Raw genomic sequence first — 20,398 nt, forward strand, 5'->3', positions numbered from 1 at the left:
TGGTCGATCAAATCTAGGGGGCACAGGTCTATGCAATTCAATTCTAGCGATTCCTACGGTTTCCCTAACCTACGCGCGAAGAGCGTCTTCTCCTCGGCGCAATTACTGAACAAATGCCGAACGAAAACTTCGTCGTATCCCGCGTCGCGGACCATCTCCATCGTCGCATCGATGGCCTTTAACCACTTAAGCGTCCCCTTGCAAAAGTTTTTGGTCGAGAGAATCAACCAAGACTCGCCCTTTGAAGACGCGAACTTGGCGGCGAACTCGAGTGCGATTCGCGCGCACGCCTCTGGGTGCATGTTTGCGTCGCACACAATGAGATTAAGTTCGCCAGTTTTCGTCGCGCGAAGACCCTCACGAACCGTCTGCACGGCATCTTCGGCGAGTACTTGCAAGTGCTTCACGTTCACCGGCATCGGATCGAGCACGAGTTCCGCCGGATCGATCGCCCACACCACACCCGACGTCACGCGTTCGCCGAGCGTTCGGGTCCATCCGCCAGGCGCGGCGCCGATATCCGCGCAATTCCAATCATCCTTCACGGGAACCCCCGCGCGAAGGAGCGCCTCGTGGAGTTTAAAGTAAGCTCTGCATGAAGAAGAGCGAACGTCCGATCGAAAGTCTTGCAGAAGCAGCGGGTAGACGAACGCTAAGTCGTCCATTGTGGCATCACCGCGTTTCGGCAATTTCGGCGCGTCGGGCTCTGGGAACCCAGATCGTGTCTCTTCCCCGCGAGCGTCTTCGTAAACCCCGCGCGTTCGCCAGATACTCGTGAACGTGCGTCCATATAAACTCACCGCGTCGAGGCAGTGCGTGCAATCCCTGCTCGACACGCCTCGGCCAGGCGGCGACACCCGAAGCGACTCGCCTCGGCGCTCGATGATGGCGTCCAGCGCTCCGTAGATTTTCTTCTCCAACCACTTCGGCGCCGCTCGCACGCGAAGGTACGCTCGTCCGTCCGGTCCAACGTCGTTCTCCATGGACGCCATCGTCGTCTCCATCCACCGCTCCATCGCCGCGTCCGCTTCGTCGTCCTCCACGAAACTCGCTCGCGGCGCGTCTCGCGGAAACGCGAGCGTCCGCCTCGTCTTCGCCATCCCGTGCGGTTCCGCCTCGTACAGCCGTCTCAGCGTTCCGCACGCGTCACCGCTAGAAATCATCAACAGCACGTCGACACCTCTCCTTCCGAGCGCCGTGCGTCCGCCCACCGTCACCGCGTCCGCGCCTAAAATTTCCCTGCACCGTCCCAAGTGCCGCAGCGACGACTCCGAGTCCGCCATGAGCACCACCCCACCCGCACCGAACGCGCTCTCCGGCACCACATCGTGCCGCAACCAACACCCTCGTCCTCGCGCGCAGTGTCCGTACGTCGCGTGATCCGGGCACGCCGGCCGTTCGTTCCGCGCGACGTGCGCCCGCGGACAGTCCACCAACCCGCATCCCTTCTCCGCCGTCATGTACCGCTTACACAGCTCTCGTCCGTCCTCGCACCGCGGTGGGAACGGTCGCGGCGCCGGTCGCAAGCCGCCCAGCGCGCGCTCGACCGCGCGCGCGTCCATGTCGACGATACGAAGCGTCGTCGTGTGACGATTCGTCTACTTCCCGGCGGCGGCGCCCGCACACATGCGCGCGCGCGCCTCCGTCGGGCTCGCGCGCGCGCCGACGCGCCGTTCGCGCGCGACGCGATGTTTTTCCCGCGCGTCCGCCCCCGAGCGCGGGATCTCCGCCTCGCCCGCGCGCGTCGAGCGGTTTCATCGCGCGCACGGCTCGTCGACGCACCGAATTTTAGTCGTCGGTGAGGGCGACTTTAGCTTCGCCCTCGCGCTCGCGCGGTGCGCGCCGAGGGGATGGGAGATCACGGCGACGAGTTTACACTCGCTCGAGGCCACGGAGACGTCGTGGGAGGGCGGGGCGAACGTCGAGGCGCTGCGGGCGATGGACGGCGCGCGCGTGGCGCACGGCGTCGACGCGACGCGGTTGTCGACGACGTTCGAGCGCGGCGCGTTCGATCGCGTGTGCTTTAATTTTCCCCACGCCGCGGGAAAGGGAAAGATTCACGCGAATCGTGCGCTGCTGGGGGGGTACATACGCGAGGCGTTGCTCGTGGCGCCGCGTGGGACGATCGAAGTCGCCCTGGCGCCGGGACAAGGCGGCACGGCGGCGGACGGCGCCCGGGCGCGGGAGTACGGGAACTCGTGGCAGGCGTACGCGCGAGGCGCCGAGAACGGTGCTTTACTGATCGAATGCGCGCCGTTCGACGACGCGGGTTGGAGAGCGTTGGGATACGAGTCACGCGGGCACTGGCGAAGCGCGCGCGCCGAGCGCGGATTCCAAACCGCCGGCGGCGTCGCGCACGTCTTCTGCGCCGAGGACCGCGCGCGCGAGCTCGGCGCGACGTGCGCGTACGCCACACCGTTCACTCGCGACGTGAGCGTGTGGACCGACGACGCGGATTCGGACGACGCCGAGCGCGTCGTCGTCGACGCGTTCGACGTCGCGCGCGACGGCGCCGACGTCTCCGCCGACGTCCGCCGCGTCGACGCGTGGCGCGATCCCGAGTCCGGTCGCGTCAGCGTCACCATTCGCGCGCGCGTGCGCTCGACGACGGTTCCGTTGACGCGCGAGCGCGTGCGCGCGTTCGTGGACCGCGCGAGAGACGTCCTTCGCGCGCGCGGGCGCCTGCGCGACGCCGCGACGGGCGACGCGCGATGGGCAGGACACAGCCCTAAACCCTAGTGTGCGCAATCGCATGTACAATGAAACCCCCCGATGTGTCATGGACGACACTCTCGCGACGCGCGCGACGATGGCGCTCCCGTCGCGCGCCGGAACGTCCAACCCCAGCGCGCTGTTACCGAGCGAACTCGTCGAGCGGTGCGTCGGGAGCCCGCTGTGGGTGCTCATGAAGGGAGAGAAGGAGATGACGGGCACGCTCCGAGGATTCGACGTCTACGTGAACATGGTGCTCGAGGACGTGACGGAGTACGAGATGACGGCGAACGGACGGGTGGAGACGGGACGGATGGATCAGATATTGTTGAACGGGAATAACGTGGCGATTTTAGTGCCGGGAGGGATGCCGGAGGAGGGATGAAAGATTTCGACGTAGACGCGGGGGGTGTAACGAAGGAGAAAGCGCGCGTGAACGCGACGCCGCGTCGGTGACGATGCGCGCGTGGATATGATATATGTGTTCGACGCTAACGCGGTCGGTCGGTGATCGCGATCGGGAGCGCGACCGCGACGGATGGATGTTGGACCTCGGCGCCGCACCGATCGCGGGCGGCGAGCCAAATGTCATCCTGCTCGCGCGTCTCGAGCGTTTGCTTGCGTCTGCACTCTTCGCGCGTTTTCTTGAGCTCGGATTTATTCGCGTTGAACTCGCTCTGCACGCGGTGCGCTCTCGACCGTATGGCTTGGAGAACCTTGAGCGCGGTGTCGACGCCGTGACTCGCCTCGCGAATGTCGCTCATGATGTCGCTCAGGCGCTTCTCCGCCGCCTCCATTTGCTTCTTGAGTGACGCCACCTTGCGCTCGCGCCTCTCAGCGTTGACCATCTTGGTCTTCTGCTTACGCTTGGCGATATCCAACATGCGCAGTGCCGCGGATTCCGCCGCCGACGCGTGCGAAACCTTGTGCGACGTCAGAGTAGTTTGTTCCTCCGTCGCGTGCATCAACGCGCGAAGCTGTCTCTTGTTTGCTTCGATCTTCTCGAGACGCTCGCGCTCGAATGGCGTCAACGCGTTCGTGAGCTCGTCGCGTATCTTTTCCCACTCTAAACGCAAACCAGGGAACGTTTTTGATAATATTTTATCCTCCTTTGCGCGTCGAATCCGACACGGTTCCCAATTGCACGGGCATCCCAACTCGTGTAATTTTCCACCGTTGGCGACAAAGTCACGCGTGCGCTCCTGCGTATCGTCCTCGTTTTCCTCTTCTCTCTCGTCGTCACCATCGTCACCGGCGTCCAAGACTTCGGACGGGCGATCGTGGACGTTTTCACCGTGCACGTTACCGCCTTCACGCGAAGTTTCACCTTCGAGCATGGATTCTGCCGCGAAAACGCCCACGGGACCGTTCCTCCCCTCAGCCTTAGACGCGACCAAGACTGTGTTCTGCTCCTGTTTCGCCACTGAAAACGCCGCGATTTCTTGCTTCGTCAGAGGAGTCTGACACCCCAACGGGAAAGAGTCACGGCACTGCCAAACCTTTGACTTGCGCGCTTTGAGCATTTGATCGAACGGAATCTCTCGCCAGCGATCGCACACGTCGCACGCGATCCAACTGTCTCTGTACGTCGCACACGCCGTGAGATGCAAACGTGTGGTGAGTTCGATGAAGGGCGAACTCTTCACGAACGTATTGTCGACCGGAATATTGAATTCGCCAGATTGATGGAATTCATCGTAGAAGCGATGATACATCTCCGCCTGTTTCGGGTTCGTCGGCGACACGATGCAGAAAACACAAATCCCGAACCCGACGGGACAGTGACTGTAGTCCTTGAACTGTACTGCAGTGCGCCGTAAATGAATCCGGGGAAATGGCAAGAGACGTTGAAAATAAGAAGTATCCGTGGAGTTGCGGCACACCAAAATGACACCGGGACAGCGCTCCCATTCCACTTCGTTTATGGCACGGTTGATGAACCTCCACTGTACTTGCGCCTCGTACGGTGGATTCACCAAGACGTGATATCCTTCCCACGAGTTCTCCATCTTGAGACCGTCATCCTTTTTATCGTAGCACTTTTCCGCGGGGATGTTCGGCCTGAGGTGTGAATTCGTGCACGGATCGAGCAGGCCTTTGATGAGCGGAGCCTCGATGGTGGGAAGATCCATCTCGAACACCTTGCACGTCGCGTGCACGATCCAATCGGGAGTGAGTCCGACGCGCAAGACCTCGTTTGCTTTGTCATTCGCCTTGGCCGTCGCCACCGCCTCTGTCTCCTCCTCACTCTCGCTACTCGAATCGTCGGATGTGGACCACGGATCGGACCACTCTGCAATCTCCTCGGCGTCCGCTATGTGCAGAGCTTTGCGCGCCGTCCCGCGCCCGCCCGCCCGGCTTTTATTCACAGAAAACCAATGCATCATACTCTCACGATACAGCGTTTGATTCTGCGCATCGTAAGGGGCCAGATCTTCTTTCACCGCCCATTCAAACGTGTGTGTGCCAAATAATTTCACCAACCCGCACTCGCCTGTGGGTTTGATCTCTAGCAAATCATACGCCCTGGCGCACTGTCGCAGCTTCCACACGCGACCGGGCCACCACTGTCCTTTATGTGTCGACGATAACTTCACCCAAACTATCATACCGGGAGGGAATTCGCTCAACTCTGCTTCCTTGCACTTAAGGAAGCGGGGATCCAGTCGACGCTCGTTCTTGCGTTTTTGTTGCTTCTCACCGCTTTCTTCATCGGCACCGTTCGCATCATCCGTCTTCTTCTTCCGACTGTCAGCCTTCCCTGAAGACGTTGGCGCATTTCCTTTGTTCTTTTTATTGACCTCCGTCAACGGCGGCGTAGTCGGCACTACGGAACCGTCGGCGCTCGATACGGCGACAGTTACGTCCGCGTCTGACGTCTTTTCAGTATCCACCGCAATCATCCTCGGCTTCGCCGATCTTAACTTCTTCGCCGCGCCCTCGCGCTTCGTCTTATCCTTCAGCCGCCGTTTCTTCTCCGTCTCTCCTTCCACGTGCGCACGCTTCGCCTCTTCGTCCTCGAAGCGTTCTTTCTTACTCCGCTCCTTTGACGACGACGCCTTCTCAGTCCCCTCCTCCAGCGCCACCCGCTCCATCGCCCGCCGCTTCGCGTGCCACAAACGACTCAACTCATTCTTTCGCAACCGCTTCTCCTCGCTCGTTCCATTCGCGACCTTCGTCGTCGTCGTCGTCGTCGCTCGCGACGGCGTCCTCGTCAGCGTTTCGTCATCCAACTCATCATCGCCGCGCCGTCGCGCCACTCGCGTCTTTTTCGACGATTCAATCGACGATTTCAACGCACCGGAACCCCGCACACGACCGGTGCGCTTCGTCCGAGCGCCGTCATCGTCCGTTTCGTCGTTCCCGTCGATGATGACACCGCCGGAAGCGACGCGAACCCGAGCTTTCGGCCACTGCGGTCGGTACGTTCGCGTCGCCGGCGCCGGCGCGCTCGGTCGTGCCGCGCCTCGATCGACACCACGCGCACGTCGACGTGGTGGCGCGTTGAGCTCTTCGTGGAGGGCGCGCGCGAGGACGTGGTCGTCCATGGAACGCGCGACGGAGCCGCGGCGCGCGGAACCCGCCGCGGTGTGCGGAACCCGCCGCGTGTCATCGAGAGGGTCGGTCGGTGGATGGAATCGTGATTTGTATGCGTACAATGCGCGAATTTCTGTGCGTGATGTCGTGCGTGAGTGAACGTTGGACGTCGAGCGGCGGCATCATGACGACGACGACGACGCGGCGGGTTTGTGTTTGGCGGGTTTGCGTTTGGCCGAGGAACAGACGTCGGCGGGCGGCGGCGAGGGAGGCGAGCGTATGAGCGCGCCGCGATCTTGGCACCAGCAATAGAATCGTGTGGTCCTCGTCGCGCCATCTTGTTCGATCGTTCGACGCAGGAGCTCGACACCGGTGTTGGGATCGCTCGTCGCGTCGCTCGGAACGTCAACCGGATGCGACGAGAGCGTGCGATCGAACCAGAGCTTGGCGATGCGGTGATCGCGCCGTTTCGCGGATTGATACAGTCGCATCGCGCAGCGGGCATCCACCTCCGGGTCGTGTATCTCGCCCTTTTCTTGGATGCGTTCGCCCAGGTGTTCTTCTACCAGCGTTCGGAGCTTGAAAGGCAGGTGCGTGTGCCGAAGATACAGCGGGAACTGCGCCGTGTCTCTCTGCAGCCCTTTCTTCCATGTGATGTTCAGCACCTCTAAATCATGCTCGACGCTGTGACCTACTAAAAGATGTCTCACCCCCACGTGTCTCTCCCGCGTCGTGGGCGCCTTACCAATCAGAATATTGATGACTTTTCCTCGCACGTGTTCCAGCGGCGGCGCCCTTTCAAGAATCTCGGGCTTGGCGCCCGTTAAGGTTTCACGATAATCCGTCACCTCTACTCCAGGATTCACCCACGTGTTGAGCAACACCTTACCCTTGGAATCCACGATGCACACGCGCGCGCACGCGTGCTCCTCACCAGTCTCACCGACGCCCACGAACTCGCAATCGAGCGCCACGCACGGCGCGTCTCCGTCGTCGTCCGCGTCGTCCGCCGTCGCCCTGAACACACACTCGTGCGAAGCCGCGCTCTCGGCGTCGTCAAATATCTCATAACATCTATCGCAGCCGTGCGCCGCGTACGCCACCGCGCACGACGCCTTGGGCAGCTTCCCCATCACGTGCTGCCGCAGCGTATCGAACGAAGGAAAATGCCGTCCGCACGCCGCGCACACCGCGTCGTGCTCGCTGTGTTGCACCAGCGTCCAGTGCGCCTCCAACGCCCGCGCATCGGGAAAAATTTTATGACAGCACGCGCACGACACCTTTCGCCGTCTCCCCCCATCCTCACGCACGCTCAAAACCTCCAAACAATGCGCCGCCTCCGCCGCCGTCGTCGTCGCCGCGCCCATCCTTATCCGCCCGCTTCAATCCCTTCCTATCACCCCCTTCGTCTCCCGAGACCGACCGAGACGCCGCGCGATCGTCACCCACGCCCGTTCGTCCGTCCCGCCGTCGCCCGTCGCGGCGCCACGGGCCTCGATCGCCGTCGCCGTCGCCGTCGCCGTCGCGATTCGGAATCACGCACCGCTCGATGCGATGCGCGATCGACCCCCCGCGCCCGTCGCCCGTCGTCGACGCCTCGCGCGCGGCCGACGCGTCGAACGCGCACGCGGTCGCGGACGGGGCGAACGGCGACACGCGCGCGCGCGGCGTCGCGCGATGCGGCGTCGCGCGTCGACCGCGGGTGCGTTCGACGCGGGACGTGTCGTATTGTACACGCCGTATGCCCATGTGTTGGATCCGTGGGACGTCGAGCGACGACGCCGCGCGACGGACGACGCCGACGATCGCGCGCGATCGCGTCGCTCGCGCGTGACGTCCGCGCGCGCGCGGCGTCGTCGGTCGTCGCGCGCGCGAACGATGGCGTCGCGCGCGGATGGGGGGTCGTCGACGCGGCACGCGGGGATGATGCGGGATTTCGAAAGCGATGGATTCGACCGCGCGCGATGGATCAACGAACGGTGTCGCGCGCGCGGTGACGTCCCGGTCGAACGGTTCCTGAGCGATCTGGAGCTCCAGACGCAGTTGGTCTCGGAGGACGCCGCGCGAGCGCTGGAAGAGCGATCGAGGGAGGCGACGTCGAGGGTGCCGCGGGCGACGCGGGAGATTGAACGCGTCGAGCGACGCGTGGAGGCGCTTCGGGAGGAGACGCGAGCGATGCTGACGCGTTTGGATGAGGTAGAGGAGGTGTCGAGAGCGAGCGTTGATGCGTTGCGGCAGTTGGACGCGGCGAAGCGTCGGATGGAGAGCGCGAAGGAGACTTTACAGGAGACGAATGGGTTGGCGGATTTGATGGCCAACGTGGACGGAATCTTCGCGAGCGGAAACATTCGGAGCATGTCGGACGCGTTGGCGAGGATGAAGCGGGCGTTGGCGGTGGTCGGGGATGTGCCGGAATTTGCGGACGGGCAGGATAAGGTGAACGCGTTCGAGCACAAGCTGGAGGGGATCGTGCGACCCGCGCTCGTCACGGCGTTTGAGTCGCACAACAGCACCGCCGCGAGAGAGCTTCGAGACGTGTTGCTAGCCACCGGGAGAGGTTCGGCGTTGGAGAGCACGTACGCGGAGACGCGAGTGACGGGCCCGTTGATGAAACAGTGGAAGACGCGCGAACGCGAGGCGGCGGCGGCGACGAGCGGCAAGTCGGAGGCTCCAGTTCGCATGATTGAAGAGTTTTTGAAGCAGTGCGCCACGACGCTTCGAGAAGAGATATCGTGGTGCGCGAGCGCATTTCCCGAAAACGCCGCGTCGTTGATTCCAATCGCGTGGTGCTCTCTACACGCCACGCTCGAGGGATCCGTCACGGAGAAACTCAGTGCGATGCCAACTGAGCAGCTCGTTCCGATTCGTCGAGCCTTTGAGACGTACGTCGAAGACGTCGCCGTGACGCTCTTAAAGCTCACGAATGACGACGCCTCGGCGATGCCGGCGAAAGTTTCGGTTAATAGCGCGATCAATGATGCGCTAATGGCGATAGTCGAGCCGCTCATTGCCGTCGAGCAACGCTATGGGGAACTCGCGTTGTCAAACATGCGGCGGGAATTCGAGTCAATTGTCAATATTCCCGAGGCACGCTCGGTGGTCACATCGGACGATTTGACCTCTATCTCTCACGACCTGCTCGCGACGTTGCCTAAGGCGATGAGCGTGTTTGGTCAAGCCGTAGATCGATGCATCGATATCACGGCCGGAGTCGAGCTCTTGACGTGCATGCACGCCATCGAGAGTGGAATGGAGCATTACGCTGATTTGATCTCAGTCATCATGCGTGACTTGAGACAGGCTGCTGGACTGATAGACTCTTCCGCCGTCATGGTGAAGTCCAACGCAAATTCCGCTGGCGAAGAGTTTATTCGAGGATCACTGAGCTTGTTGGACATTATCAACGCCATTCCCTCCGCGCTGCTGGATTTTGAATCGAGCTTGAGAGTCAAAATCTTGGCGCTCCACTCGACGCTTCGATCAGCTTTGAACACAACTGAGCTCACGAGTACCCCGACGGTTCGTACCTTAATCGCATTGAGCGTCGCCGCTCACGCTCCGAGATCTCGCAAGCTAGCCATCTTTTTGGACAAGGTCGCTGACGCCGCGGAAAAACACTCCCTCGACAGCTCCATCATACCCGTCGGCGCCGAGCACATGAACGGTTTGGCGAGGACGCTCGAAAAGTTTGTTCATGATACTCTTCTGGGTAGAGTGTCGCTCGAACTTAAGGGTATCGGCGCGTCGGACGTTTGGAGCGCCAAGCCGACGGAGAGCGCGTACAAGCTGCCCACGTTCAGCGCGTATCCTCAAGAGCGTATGACGAACGCTGGAGAGTATTTACTCTCGCTGCCGCAACATCTCGACGGGGCGAACGATGACGATATTCCACGTACAGTTTCGCTTTCCGATGACGTGCGTTCGGGGCAGGATACGTCAGAAGATTGGATAGCGAAGATTGCCGAAGCGAGCGCCGAGTTGCTCTTGAAGGAGGTACAATCCATCGGGTCTCTCACGGAACAAGGGGCGGCGCAGCTCGCGGTGGATTTGGAGTACTTTTCAAACATTGTCGCGGCGCTCTCGTTCGATCCTCCGAGTGCGCTGAGCGCTTGGTACAGGTGCGTGAGCGTCCCTCGCGAAGAGTATGACGCATTTGCGCGCTCGGCAAATGCGGAAGGCATAGACGCAAGGATCGTTCGCGCCGTGGCGGCCACGCGAGGAATCGCTTCCTCTAAATAGCCTCGTGTTATAGAACGATGATGTTTTTGCTTCTTCGCTTGCTTCGTTTTTACAATGAACTCATGCTTTTGATCGGAAATAGAATGAAGTCTTTGCGGGGCTTGAGTTCAAACGCATCTCGAGCGTAGCCCGAGCTCTTGAGCTCGATTTAGATCACCGTGCCAGGCTTGATTACCGCATCCTTGATGACGACGATGATGCCGTCCCGGATGATGTAACCCTCGTTCTCGCAGTCCTTATCCATCACGCCAGCCTCGTTGAGGATCTGGCAGTTCTCACCGATCCGAGCGTTCTTGTCGATGATCGCCTTGCGAATCTTAGTTCCCGCACCAATGCCGATCGGGACGCCGCCCGGAAGAGCGCTGGTCTTCGCCTCGTCGTAAGTCTCATAGTAATCGGCACCCATGACGAGCGTATCCTCCAAATCGCAGTTCGCGTTCACCGTCGAGCGCAGACCCACCATCACATTCTTGAGCTTTGCCTTCGTGATGAAGCAACCGTCGCCGATCGTGGAGCGCTCAATCTCGCAGTCTTGCACCTTGCTCGGAGGCAAGAAGCGCGATTGCGTATAGATCGGCGCGTTCATTTCGTGGAAGTTGAACGCCGGGTTTGGGTCGTTGCAGGACAAGTTGGCGTGGAAGAAAGCGTCGACAGTACCAATGTCTTCCCAGTACCCTTCGTACAGGAACGCTTGCACCTTCAAGCCCATCTGAGCCGCCATCGGGATGATCTCACCGCCGAAATCATCCGCCTCCTTGAAGTTTTCGAGGAGACACTCACGCATTTTCTTTGCATCGAAGACGTAGATACCCATCGAGGCGATGAACGGCATCTCCTGCGCCTTGTCGGCGTCCAATCCCAAAACAGTCGTGTCGACCTTCATCGCTTGCAACTCGGCCCCCTTCGGCTTTTCGGCGAATTCAATCACGCGACCGGTGTTGTCGATCTTCATCAAGCCGAAAGAGCTCGCGCGCTTCTCATCGCACGGCAGAGCCGCGACGGTGATCGCGGCTTCTGTTTCGCGGTGCTTCATGATGAATGGACGGTAGTCCATGCGGTACAGGTGGTCGCCAGAGAGGATCAAATATTCCTCGCACTTGGACTCTTCGAACAACCACAAGTATTGGCGCACCGCATCGGCGGTGCCTTGGAACCACGCCTTGTTCACCGGGCTCTGCTGCGCAGCGAGCACCTCGACGAAGCCTTGTCGAGTGTGCGTGCCGATGTTCGTGTTGTACGCCTGGGCCAAGTGCCTGTTGAGCGATGCCGAGTTGAATTGCGTCAAGCAGTACACCTTGTTGATGTCGGAGTTGATGCAGTTGGACACTGGGATATCGATCAAACGATAATTCGCGCCGAGCGGAACCGCCGGCTTCGCGCGCTTCTTCGTCAGCGGGTACAAACGCGTTCCGGCGCCGCCGCCGAGAATGATGCTCAAGACGTTATCCATACCGTCGTTCGCCGCCGCCGCGCCGAGCGCCGCCGTCACCGGCGTGTTTGTCCCCGCCATGATCGCGGCTCGCGGCACGCATCGCCGCCGCGTCGATCGTCCATTCGATCGCCCTCGGCGATCCGTCAACGCGCTTCCTCGCAGGTGCGCGCGCGCTGTTCATCGAAGGCGCAAACGTCGTCAGTCTCATTCATTCAATCAATCAATCATCCGCCCACACCGGCGTCCCCGCGTCCCGTTTCCCACCACCACACCCGCGCGTTTCAACCACCGTAAAATCACGCGCGCGCATCCATCGCCCCCCCCACACACACCCGCGCGCGTCGCCGCGCACGCCGTCGACGCGATCCATCCTCTCGACCGCGTCGATACCGCGTTCGCCGTCCCCCCCCGCTCGCTCGGCGCCGATCGCGCGCCCCGATCGACGCTCGCCCCCCCGCGATCGCCCACATTCCGTCCCTCCGTCGTTCGCGCGCGCGCGTCGACGCACCCGTCGCACACATCGCGCTCATCGCTCGCGCGTCGCGCCGTGCGGACGCGCGCGTCGACGCCGAGCGCGGAGAGCCACTCGTTCGCGCGGTGCGGCATCGTCGTACTCCACGTCGTAGATCGCCATCAGAGACACCGTCGGGATCGCGCGCGCGCGCGCGACGGTGGTGCCTACACAGCGTTCATGGATGGTACAATACGATACCTGTCACCCGCGGGCGCGCGGTGGACGCGCGGGTAAAAACCAAAAAGCGCGCGCGATGGGATGCGAAGCGACGTTTTTTCGGTGCGACGCCGCGCGCGCGGTCGTCGATGGACGCGGTCGTCGACGCGCGGGGCGTGCGTTCGGGCGAGGATGTCGGCGCAGCGCGTGCGCGTGTACGCGCGGGCGCGCGCGGGACGGCGCGCGGGGGATGTGGGGACGGAGACGCGGACGTCGGGGGGTGGGGAGGCGGACCGGCGTTCGGGCGGGGCGTTGACCGAGCCCGCGGACGGGGAGGGGGGGGCGTGGATCGACGGCGCGGCGGTGCGCGTGCGGACGACGGCGTCGACGCACGGGATCGCGCGGCGGTACGCCGTGGACGGTGCGTTCGATGGGAACGCGACGCAGCGAGAGGTGTACGCGGAGTGTTGCGCGCCGGTGCTCGAGGCGGTGCGGAACGGATGTCGCGGGTGCGTCTTGGCGTACGGACAGACGGGATCGGGGAAGACGTACTCGCTGTTGAACGGTGGGGTCGAAGACGAGGGCGAGGGCGCGAGCGGTGGGCCGGGAATCATTCCGAGGATTGCCGTGGATTGTTTCGCTCGGGCGGCGAGCGACGCGAGGCACGCGTACGAGGTCTCCGTGTCCATGGCGCAGATTTATAACGAGCACGTCGATGATTTGGTGGCGAAGCGATCGGGCTTAAAAGTCACACCTGCGTGCGACGGTTCGGGTTGGGAGATCGAGGGTTTGGCTTGGACACCGTGTCGAAACGCCGAGGACGTGCTCGAGTGCTTTCGCCGAGGACGCTCGCGTTTGGTCTACGCGGAGACGCACATGAACAAACAGAGCTCGCGGTCGCACTGCGTTTTCCAGATGCAAATAGAGCGCATCGAGCGTCCGCTTGAGGCCGAGACGGATGAAGAAGCCGGAACGACGGATGGAGAGACGAGCGATGCGCACAAACTCGTCACCGTGGAGAAGCGTTGTGGATTACTCACCATTGTTGACTTGGCGGGAAGCGAGCGTCAGAAGAAGACGCAAAACGTCGGTGAGCGATTCAAAGAGGCGCTCAACATCAACGCGAGCCTTTTCGCCCTCGGGAACGTCGTCAGCGCGCTCGCGGCGGGGCACAAACATATTCCGTATCGCGATTCGACTCTGACCAAAATCTTAGAATCGAGCTTGAACGGGAAGAGTCGCACGGTGATGCTCGTGTGCGTGAACACAGAAGTCGAGCACGCGAACGAGAGCGCGAGCTCACTTGATTTCGCCACTCGAGCGATGCGCATCGTGACTTCGCCTGAGGTGCGATCGTCCGTCGTTGATATGGATCCTCGGAAGCTGACGCAAGCGCTGCGCGGTCAATGCGACGACGAAGCTGTTGATCGATTAATGGGTGAGGTCACGTCTCTAAGACGAGCGCTCGCTAACGCGACGAAGAGCTCCGAGGAAGACATTAACGCCATGAAACACGCGAGGGATCAGTTGCAGCATGAGATTTGCAACACCCGCGTGCAAACTGAATCGCTGAAAAAGGCACTTGAGCTGGCTCGATGTGAGACGATGACAAAAGCCAAAGAGTTCGACGCAATCGAGAGTCTGCGAAGCTCCCTGGAAGCGCGCGTGCGAGGACTATTGGTGAAAGTCGCAACGATGACGAGTGAGCGAGAGAGTGAACGAGCACGGTGTAAGAATGAAGTGGATACCATGCGCGCCGCCGCGCGTAAATTGGAGGCACAACTTAGCGCCGAGCGAGCGACGGCAACGCACAACTCCAGGCGCGCCGAGCAGCTCTCGCGCGCCTTCAACGAACTCAAATCTACATCTGCCATCGTCACGAAAGAGCGCACTGAGCTGTACGAAGAGATCAGCAAGCTTCGATCGACGAGTCAGTCGCAGCGAGTGGTGAACGCTCGGCTCACTCGCGCCGGGTACGCGCTCGAATCCAAACTTACCAAATTTTCCGACGAGAACGAAGAGCTCGCGTGCGAGTTGTTCACGACGTACGTCTTGGGAAAGTATCACGCCCTGAGATACGACGCCGTGGGAGCGCAATGGCGAGAGAATACCGTGGAGTTATCGAGACGCTTCATCGAGGCGGACGCGGCTCGTTCTAGGCACTCAGTCTTCCGGCGGGCCGCGGCGAGACGATCGACAGAGCGCTCCGCGCTCTTAGACTCGCTTCGCAAAGACAATGCGAGCTGCAAAGATCGTTTGCGGAAGACACTCGATGAGGCGGGAACGAACGACGCGCGATACACCCGCGACGTTGAGTCGATTCGAGCCAAAGCCGAATCCCACGCGCGTCGAGCCCGAGTCGCGGCTCATCTCCACGCCGTCTCCACCGACCGTCAGCTCGAGCGCGGGATCGTTCTGACCAAAATCGCTCGAAACGGCAAGTTCTACGAGCGCTGTTTTCGCATCAACGCCTTTTCTGGCGCTCTGGAATCCGCGCCGCTTCCGCGTCGCTTTCGCGTCGTCGCCCAGCGTCCGCCGCGCGCCGCCGACGTCTCGACGTCACCCAACGACGTTCTCGCGCGCGACGACGATCGAGGCATCGTATCCGTGCCCCTTTTCCATCGCTCGCTCGATCTCGCGCTGACGCACGGCGCCGACCTCACGTGGGCCATCGCGCTCGCGCGGCGCTTCGCCCATCCCGCGATGGGCATGTGACCTCTCCAGCGCGCATCCGAAAATGTCTCAGCCGCCAGCCGTGGGCGTCAATCGCCCGCGCGCGATGTCGAGCGCGCGACATCGCGCGCAGAAGCACCAGAACCGAACCCCGTTCGTCGCCAAGCGCGATATCAAGCGCACCGAGACGGATCGCGCGAATGAAGAACGGTTGAAGTCGCTCGCGTGCGCGAATGTGTGCGACCGCTGCGTCGCCAAAGCGCGCTGGAGGTTCCAGATGGGGAAGTATAAAGCGAAGAAGAACGGCCAGCGAGGGAGGTGCGCGTCGTGCGCGTTGAAGACGATCAGGCTGGCGTATCGATCGCTGTGTGACGGGTGCGGGTCGAAGCTCGAGGCGTGTCCGGGGTGTCGGACGCCGCGGGCGGACGCCGCGCGGGACGGCGGCGAGGTCGTCGGTGCGTCGGACGAGGACGAGGACGAAGACGAGGACGAGGACGAGGACGAGGATGATGACGCGTAGACGATCGTAGAAGTCGGTCCGACGCGTAGACCGAATGTATCACCAATACCTAACGCGCACGACGGGCGCGCCGCATTCGCCGGCGCGCGGCGCCATGACGCCCGTGACCGAATCCCGAGCGTTACTCGGTGGTAACGCGGAGACGACGTATGCGAACGACCGGGAACTCGCGGATCCGTTGTCGTCGACGGACGATGATCTCGAGCGTGGCTTACTGCGCGGCGCGAAGACGGGCGCACGGGTGAGCTTTAGAAGTCTCTTTCAGCTGGCGAAACAAGACGCGAGCACGCTCGCGCTGGGCGTCCTGAGCCTGTTCGTGCGCCTGCCGTTCAGTGTTTCCATGCCGCACTGGATGAGCGCCGCGATCGGGGGGGCGATGGACGGTGATCGAGGGCGATTTGAGTATAACTGGTACGCGTTCCTCATCGCCGGAGCGTGCAACGGGTTGCTCGATTTTTGGAATGTCTATTTGTTCTCGATCGCGCAGACGTCCATCGTGCGACGATTACGACGACGAGCGTTCTCGGCGACGCTGAAAAAGCGCATGGCGTGGTTCGACGCGAGGACTTCGGGGGCGACGGCAAGCACGCTGAGCAACGATTGCTCTCAAGTCGGTGCGAATCTGTCATGGTTGTTTCGGTCGTGCATCGAGGCGGTGGTGCGAGTGGTGGGAGTGGGCGGATATTTATTGTGGGTGAAGTTTGAGCTCGGATTACTTGCGCTCACGGTGGTGCCGGTGACGGCTACGATCAACTATTTTTACGGCACCGTGATGTCGGAGAACGCGAAGAGAGTTCAAGACACGCTCGGAAAGTCCAACGAGGTGGTGCAGGAGACGCTGTCAAACATCAGAACCGTTCGTTCGTTCGCGCAGGAAAAATCAGAGCGCGGAAGATTCAAACATGCCGTCGATGCGTGGTATGCGGAGTCGCTCAGGAGCGCGCAACTATCGGGCGTGTATTACACCATCAACTACTCTCTGTTGACCGCTTGTTTCGTCCCGGCGACGATCCTGTACGTCGGGAGTGGATACGTGCTCCGAGGCGAGATGCACGCTGAAGTACTCGTGGCAGCGATGTTGTACAGCGCGATCCTTCAGGAGTACTTTGGGAATCTGTTGAGCTCGTTTACGAATTTGTTCGCCGCACGAGGAGCCGCGGAGGAACTTTTTAAAATTTTAGACGGTGGAAACGGCGAGGAAGAGGATGACGCGCAGATGGGCGATAAGTTACTCGAGTCGAGCATCATGGGCGAGATAGCCTTCGAGAACGTATCGTTTGCGTATCCGACACGGCCGAACATTCGTGTTCTGTCGGGCGTCAGTTTCGTCGTCAAGCCGAGCGAAATTGTGGGCATCGTTGGACGAAGCGGCAGTGGGAAATCGACACTGTTCTCTTTGTTGCAGCGATTCTACGGAGACTACTCGGGAAAAATTACACTCGATGGAAACAACATCGAGACGCTTAAGAAACGCTGGCTGAGAAGGAAATGTTTTGCGCTGGTCGGGCAAGAGCCCGTCTTGTTCAATGGCTCGATTCTCTTCAACATCGCGTACGCTTCAAGCGGTACGATCGACCGCGAGCGCGCGATGCAGTGCGCCAAAATAGCACTCATTCACGACGTGATTGAGAATGAGCTCGGTGGATACGAGACGCCAGTCGGAGAGCGAGGCTGCCAACTGAGCGGAGGTCAAAAGCAAAGAGTCGCGATCGCGAGAGCGCTTTACTCTGAGCCAAAGGTATTGCTCTTGGACGAACCGACGAGCGCGCTCGACGCGGAGGCGGAAACCATCGTAACCGCCGCTTTGCGATCTGCCGCCAAAAATCGAACGACGTTAGTGATCTCACACGTCCCTGTAGACTCTTTCGTTGACCGAACGATTGAGCTCTCTAGTCATAGCAACCCATAGCTTGTAGCTGAATCACGTCATTTTTCGATCCATCAAACCTCCACTCCACGAATCCGGGTCCCACTTTGAGAGATCTTCCGGCGGTTCGAGTGTCCCGGCGCCGCCGCCGATCAAGCAACGCAAGGATTCGCTCGCAACGAGCGCGTAGTGGAATCGAGCGGTGAACCAATCGGCGACGTGACTCTTGAGCGTGTACTTGGTGTCGCCGCACGGAGCCGCGGAATCGAGCAGTCTTTCGGTCGCCGCGTCCCATGTCAATCGGTGGAGCTCTTCGTCCGTCATCGGCTTCGGGGTGGTGGTCATGACTTCTCGCATGCACTTTGCGAACTCATCCATGTTTGAATACGTTCGGCAATTCGTAAAGGTGGCGAAAAAAGCGTTGCTCGCATGTTCCGCACAGACGACGAACTTTCCCATGGCCAAAGCCTCGGCCGAAGTCGTCGCGACGACGTCTGACAAGGATGGATTGACGAAGACTTTGTAATCTAGAATTTTCGGATCCGCGTGGTCCAGGCGACCCAGCAGGCGCAGCGGCAGATTTTGCTCCGCGATCGCCGATTTCACGACGGCGAAGTCGTCACCGTCACCGTAAACATCCATCTCTAGCGCCCCCTTCTTTCCCTTGGCGTACTTTTCATTGAAATCACCCACAACGTGCAGCAACTCTGAATATCCTTTTGCCCAGATGCATTTGCCGATGAAGTACGCGCCGCGACGGAACGCGGCGCTTCCCTCCTTTTTAATCGCCTTCGCCTTCGCCCTGCCGCCCTCGATGAATCCATTGGAAACCCCGTGCACGTTCTGCGTGATCGACCGCGCGTAGTCCTGCACCGCGTCCGACAGTTTGATCACCTTGTGCGTATGGCAGCGCGTCGTCAAATGGTTGATCCATCGTAGCACCTGCTCCTTCTGCGCCCCGTTTTCTTCCCGTCGCGCGTACTCCAAGTAATTCGTGTGAATGATTCCCACCACGTGTTTGAATCTCGACGTCCACCTCGCCCCCGGATGAAACCAACACAGATGCTCCGGCTCTTCCAGTATCGCCACGTCTCTGTCTCCCTTTGGCACCCTGCGCGCGATGTCTCCCACCGGTACGATGCTCCCCTTATCCGTCGCGTACCGTCCCGGGTAAAACGTTATCTTTATTCTCGCCTCGAATCCCACGCGTTCGTTCGCCCATCGTCTGATGTACGTCTCTTGTTCGCTCGGCGTCTCGAACGTCGTCTCGCGCGGGTACACGATCGCCTGGTCCGCCTTGGCCAACCACGGCACCATGAGCGTGACCTCTCGCGTGTCGTCCCCTCGCGCCAGGTACACCGCTCGCAGAAGCGGGTTCACGCTCGTGCCCGTCATCCAGGGAAGCGCCGCCGTGGTGACGACGACGAATTTCCGTCCGGGCGCTCTGAGGTTGCCGGGCGCGAAACGCTGTGTTTTCGCACGTTTTCTCCGCGAGCGCGACCCCGTGGCGCGCTCTCGAGCGAGCGCGCCTCGACTGAACATGCGCTTGAGCACCATGCGGTGGGAGAGCGCGAGAGGGGCGGGAGAGGGGCGGGAGAGGGGCGAAGTGGGGCGGACGACGGCGCGAGACGACGAGGCGAAGGACGCGCGTCGACGCGGGATTCGTGATGATGATTATTCAACGACGATGGTGCGAATCGAGCGGGTGCTGGCGAATGGTCTCACGGTGGGACGCTCTGCCACGCGTGGGTGAGCCATTTGGTGACCTCGTCCGCGAGCGCGCGCTCGCGCGTGGATTTCTGCCGCGCGCGGTCGGGATGGAATTTGAGCATCGCCTGACGGTACGCCTTGGCGAGGATGCTCTTGGTCGATCGACCGTGTTGCTCTATGGAGATACCGCACCGGTGGAGGAACAGGCGAAGGTCGGCGTGGGCGGACCAGATGCTCACCTGCTGGACGGCTTCGCGGTGCGCCGATTCCTCTTCTTCCTTCTCGCGACGCGCCTTGCGTCGCGTCTCCGCCGCGTCGAACTCAGCCTCGCGCTTGCGTTTGCGCTCCTTGAACTCGACGTCGCCCGCTTTCTTTTTCTTCTCGAGCGCGGCGACGAAGTCGCCGCGCTCGACGAGCACGGTGGTGTCGACGCCCACATCCGTCGCGACGACTCGCAGATCCTTGAGCGACATCTCCGTAGGATCCTTGGCTAATAAAACTTCCCACGCTCGACATTCGGCCTCGAGCGCCTTTTTCGCGAGCTCGTATCTCTCCTCTCGCGCATCGTGATGGTTTTCCGACGTCGTCGCGCGCCCGCCACGACCGTTCGGCGACGCCGCCGCGCCCCCGCGGCGCGCCGCCTCCGCGCGCTCTACCGCGGCGTGGAACAGCCGCAGCGCCTCCTGATAGGAGATTCGCGCGGCCGACGCGGCGAACTGACTCTGTTGGTACTTCCCAGCGATCATTCCGAGATTATCTTTGTGCCACTGACGCAGGACGTAATCGGCTCGTCCTCGCATGGTCCGTTGGAAATCCAGCTGACTCTGCGCGAGCGTCTGTCGCATCGCGACTTCACTCTGCAGCGCGTTCACGAGCTGTCGGTGCGCACCTTTCAGCGCCCTTCGAGCGCTCTGAAGCTCCACGGGATCGTCCGGTAATCCATCCTCGGGCGCCGGGGCGCGCGCGCGTCGTCCGCCCGTCGCCGCGCGCCGACGCCGTCGCCGCCGCGCGTCGCCGCCGCCTCCGTCGCCACCCGCG

The 20,398-nt window shown here is 61.4% G+C and overlaps 12 protein-coding genes across 12 annotated transcripts in view; 6 read left to right on the forward strand and 6 right to left on the reverse strand.

Moving 5' to 3' along the window:
* Positions 1-53: 53 nt before the first annotated feature.
* Positions 54-1,562, reverse strand: OT_ostta07g03010 (Ribosomal RNA methyltransferase FtsJ domain; the record flags this gene model as incomplete). Its single annotated transcript, XM_003080345.2, has 1 exon — positions 54-1,562. The coding sequence occupies one exon, from the start codon at positions 1,560-1,562 to the stop codon at positions 54-56; it is 1,509 nt and encodes a 502-aa protein (XP_003080393.2).
* A 64-nt stretch (positions 1,563-1,626) lies between these two features.
* On the forward strand, positions 1,627-2,739 carry OT_ostta07g03020 (Phenylalanine-tRNA ligase, beta subunit,ferrodoxin-fold anticodon-binding; the record flags this gene model as incomplete). Its single annotated transcript, XM_003080346.2, has 1 exon — positions 1,627-2,739. The coding sequence occupies one exon, from the start codon at positions 1,627-1,629 to the stop codon at positions 2,737-2,739; it is 1,113 nt and encodes a 370-aa protein (XP_003080394.2).
* Positions 2,740-2,809: 70 nt separating this feature from the next.
* Positions 2,810-3,097, forward strand: OT_ostta07g03030 (Ribonucleoprotein LSM domain,eukaryotic/archaea-type; the record flags this gene model as incomplete). The annotated part of the gene is made up of 1 exon (XM_003080347.1): positions 2,810-3,097. One exon carries the CDS (start codon positions 2,810-2,812, stop codon positions 3,095-3,097), a length of 288 nt encoding a protein of 95 aa, XP_003080395.1.
* Positions 3,098-3,203: 106 nt separating this feature from the next.
* Positions 3,204-6,260, reverse strand: OT_ostta07g03040 (Zinc finger, CW-type; the record flags this gene model as incomplete). Its single annotated transcript, XM_022983829.1, has 1 exon — positions 3,204-6,260. One exon carries the CDS (start codon positions 6,258-6,260, stop codon positions 3,204-3,206), a length of 3,057 nt encoding a protein of 1,018 aa, XP_022839456.1.
* Positions 6,261-6,431: 171 nt separating this feature from the next.
* OT_ostta07g03050 (Exonuclease, RNase T/DNA polymerase III) lies at positions 6,432-7,616 on the reverse strand (the record flags this gene model as incomplete). Its single annotated transcript, XM_022983830.1, has 1 exon — positions 6,432-7,616. The coding sequence occupies one exon, from the start codon at positions 7,614-7,616 to the stop codon at positions 6,432-6,434; it is 1,185 nt and encodes a 394-aa protein (XP_022839457.1).
* Positions 7,617-8,127: 511 nt separating this feature from the next.
* Positions 8,128-10,488, forward strand: OT_ostta07g03060 (Conserved oligomeric Golgi complex subunit 7; the record flags this gene model as incomplete). Its single annotated transcript, XM_003080350.2, has 1 exon — positions 8,128-10,488. The coding sequence occupies one exon, from the start codon at positions 8,128-8,130 to the stop codon at positions 10,486-10,488; it is 2,361 nt and encodes a 786-aa protein (XP_003080398.2).
* A 148-nt stretch (positions 10,489-10,636) lies between these two features.
* OT_ostta07g03070 (Nucleotidyl transferase) lies at positions 10,637-12,526 on the reverse strand (the record flags this gene model as incomplete). The annotated part of the gene is made up of 2 exons (XM_022983831.1): positions 10,637-12,093; positions 12,427-12,526. The coding sequence occupies 2 exons, from the start codon at positions 12,524-12,526 to the stop codon at positions 10,637-10,639; spliced, it is 1,557 nt and encodes a 518-aa protein (XP_022839458.1).
* Positions 12,527-12,782: 256 nt separating this feature from the next.
* On the forward strand, positions 12,783-15,305 carry OT_ostta07g03080 (P-loop containing nucleoside triphosphate hydrolase; the record flags this gene model as incomplete). The annotated part of the gene is made up of 1 exon (XM_003080353.2): positions 12,783-15,305. The coding sequence occupies one exon, from the start codon at positions 12,783-12,785 to the stop codon at positions 15,303-15,305; it is 2,523 nt and encodes an 840-aa protein (XP_003080401.2).
* Positions 15,306-15,327: 22 nt separating this feature from the next.
* OT_ostta07g03090 (Protein of unknown function DUF2039) lies at positions 15,328-15,783 on the forward strand (the record flags this gene model as incomplete). The annotated part of the gene is made up of 1 exon (XM_022983832.1): positions 15,328-15,783. One exon carries the CDS (start codon positions 15,328-15,330, stop codon positions 15,781-15,783), a length of 456 nt encoding a protein of 151 aa, XP_022839459.1.
* A 94-nt stretch (positions 15,784-15,877) lies between these two features.
* Positions 15,878-17,692, forward strand: OT_ostta07g03100 (ABC transporter, conserved site; the record flags this gene model as incomplete). The annotated part of the gene is made up of 1 exon (XM_003080354.1): positions 15,878-17,692. The coding sequence occupies one exon, from the start codon at positions 15,878-15,880 to the stop codon at positions 17,690-17,692; it is 1,815 nt and encodes a 604-aa protein (XP_003080402.1).
* Positions 17,693-17,704: 12 nt separating this feature from the next.
* On the reverse strand, positions 17,705-19,207 carry OT_ostta07g03110 (unnamed product; the record flags this gene model as incomplete). The annotated part of the gene is made up of 1 exon (XM_003080355.1): positions 17,705-19,207. The coding sequence occupies one exon, from the start codon at positions 19,205-19,207 to the stop codon at positions 17,705-17,707; it is 1,503 nt and encodes a 500-aa protein (XP_003080403.1).
* A 164-nt stretch (positions 19,208-19,371) lies between these two features.
* Positions 19,372-20,398, reverse strand: part of OT_ostta07g03120 (DnaJ domain) — a gene marked incomplete at both ends in the record, with an annotated part of 1,532 nt that continues 505 nt past the window's right edge. The window contains one exon of the mRNA XM_022983834.1: positions 19,372-20,381. Coding sequence (XP_022839460.1) covers positions 19,372-20,381 — 1,010 coding nt within the window. The remainder of the gene's footprint in view (positions 20,382-20,398) is intronic.

This window comes from Ostreococcus tauri (assembly GCF_000214015.3).
Source record: "Ostreococcus tauri WGS project CAID00000000 data, contig chromosome 07, whole genome shotgun sequence".
NCBI classification, from domain to species: domain Eukaryota; kingdom Viridiplantae; phylum Chlorophyta; class Mamiellophyceae; order Mamiellales; family Bathycoccaceae; genus Ostreococcus; species Ostreococcus tauri.